Source organism: Sinocyclocheilus rhinocerous, unplaced genomic scaffold (genome assembly GCF_001515625.1).
Source record: "Sinocyclocheilus rhinocerous isolate Xijiao unplaced genomic scaffold, SAMN03320098_v1.1 C35829570, whole genome shotgun sequence".
Lineage (NCBI taxonomy): Eukaryota > Metazoa > Chordata > Actinopteri > Cypriniformes > Cyprinidae > Sinocyclocheilus > Sinocyclocheilus rhinocerous.
In genome coordinates this window covers 1-653 of record NW_015764843.1, presented here as the reverse complement: position 1 = coordinate 653, position 653 = coordinate 1, and the positions used below count along the sequence as shown (strand labels likewise).

The window sequence follows — 653 nt, the reverse complement described above, 5'->3', positions numbered from 1 at the left end:
TAAAAAAACAGTCGTGGTCTAAAACAGGTTGAATGCAGAATACCACTACAGCTAAGTTCAGATGAAAATAATTTCTTATCTTATTTTATTTTTTAAGAGTACAAATCAAACATACCGTTATCAGCGGACTGATTTACTCTCTGTATTAGTAAATATGATCACGTGATTCATGTAACCAATCACTGGAGATGAAGGCAGCAAAAATACTATGATTGTTCAGAGGCAAGGTTTCTGAAACAGAGTAACGTTTTATATGAGTTCGACGGGATCCAAAAATGTCGACTAGTTCAGCTCTCAGTAGCTATTATGTGGACTCTATTATGGGGCACGACACGGAGGATGTGTACGGAGCGCGTTATGTCCAGGGCTCACACACGGTGAGGCCGTCAGGTGTGGGGGAAAATGCGGACTTCTCGTCGTGCAGCTTCGCTCCCAAGTCAGCCGTGTTCCCTGCGTCCTGGACCTCAGTTCATCAACCATCTACTGCTGCTGTGTCCGGAATTTACCATCCATACGTCCACCAGACCCATCTTTCGGACAACAGATACGTGCGCTCCTGGATAGAACCAGTCTCAAACCATATCTCTCTATCGGGGCTCCCCTCCAGCAGTCGGCACAGCGGCACAAAGACTGAAAGTTTACCCTCGAAAAGG

At 45.6% G+C, this 653-nt stretch overlaps 1 protein-coding gene across 1 annotated transcript; it reads left to right on the top strand.

Annotated features, from left to right (window-relative positions):
• Nucleotides 1–207: 207 nt before the first annotated feature.
• Nucleotides 208–647, top strand: LOC107735151 (homeobox protein Hox-D9a-like; the record flags this gene model as incomplete). The annotated part of the gene is made up of 1 exon (XM_016546930.1): nt 208–647. A coding segment is annotated over exon 1 (372 nt), but the record flags the coding sequence as incomplete, so codon positions are not given.
• Nucleotides 648–653: the final 6 nt, after the last annotated feature.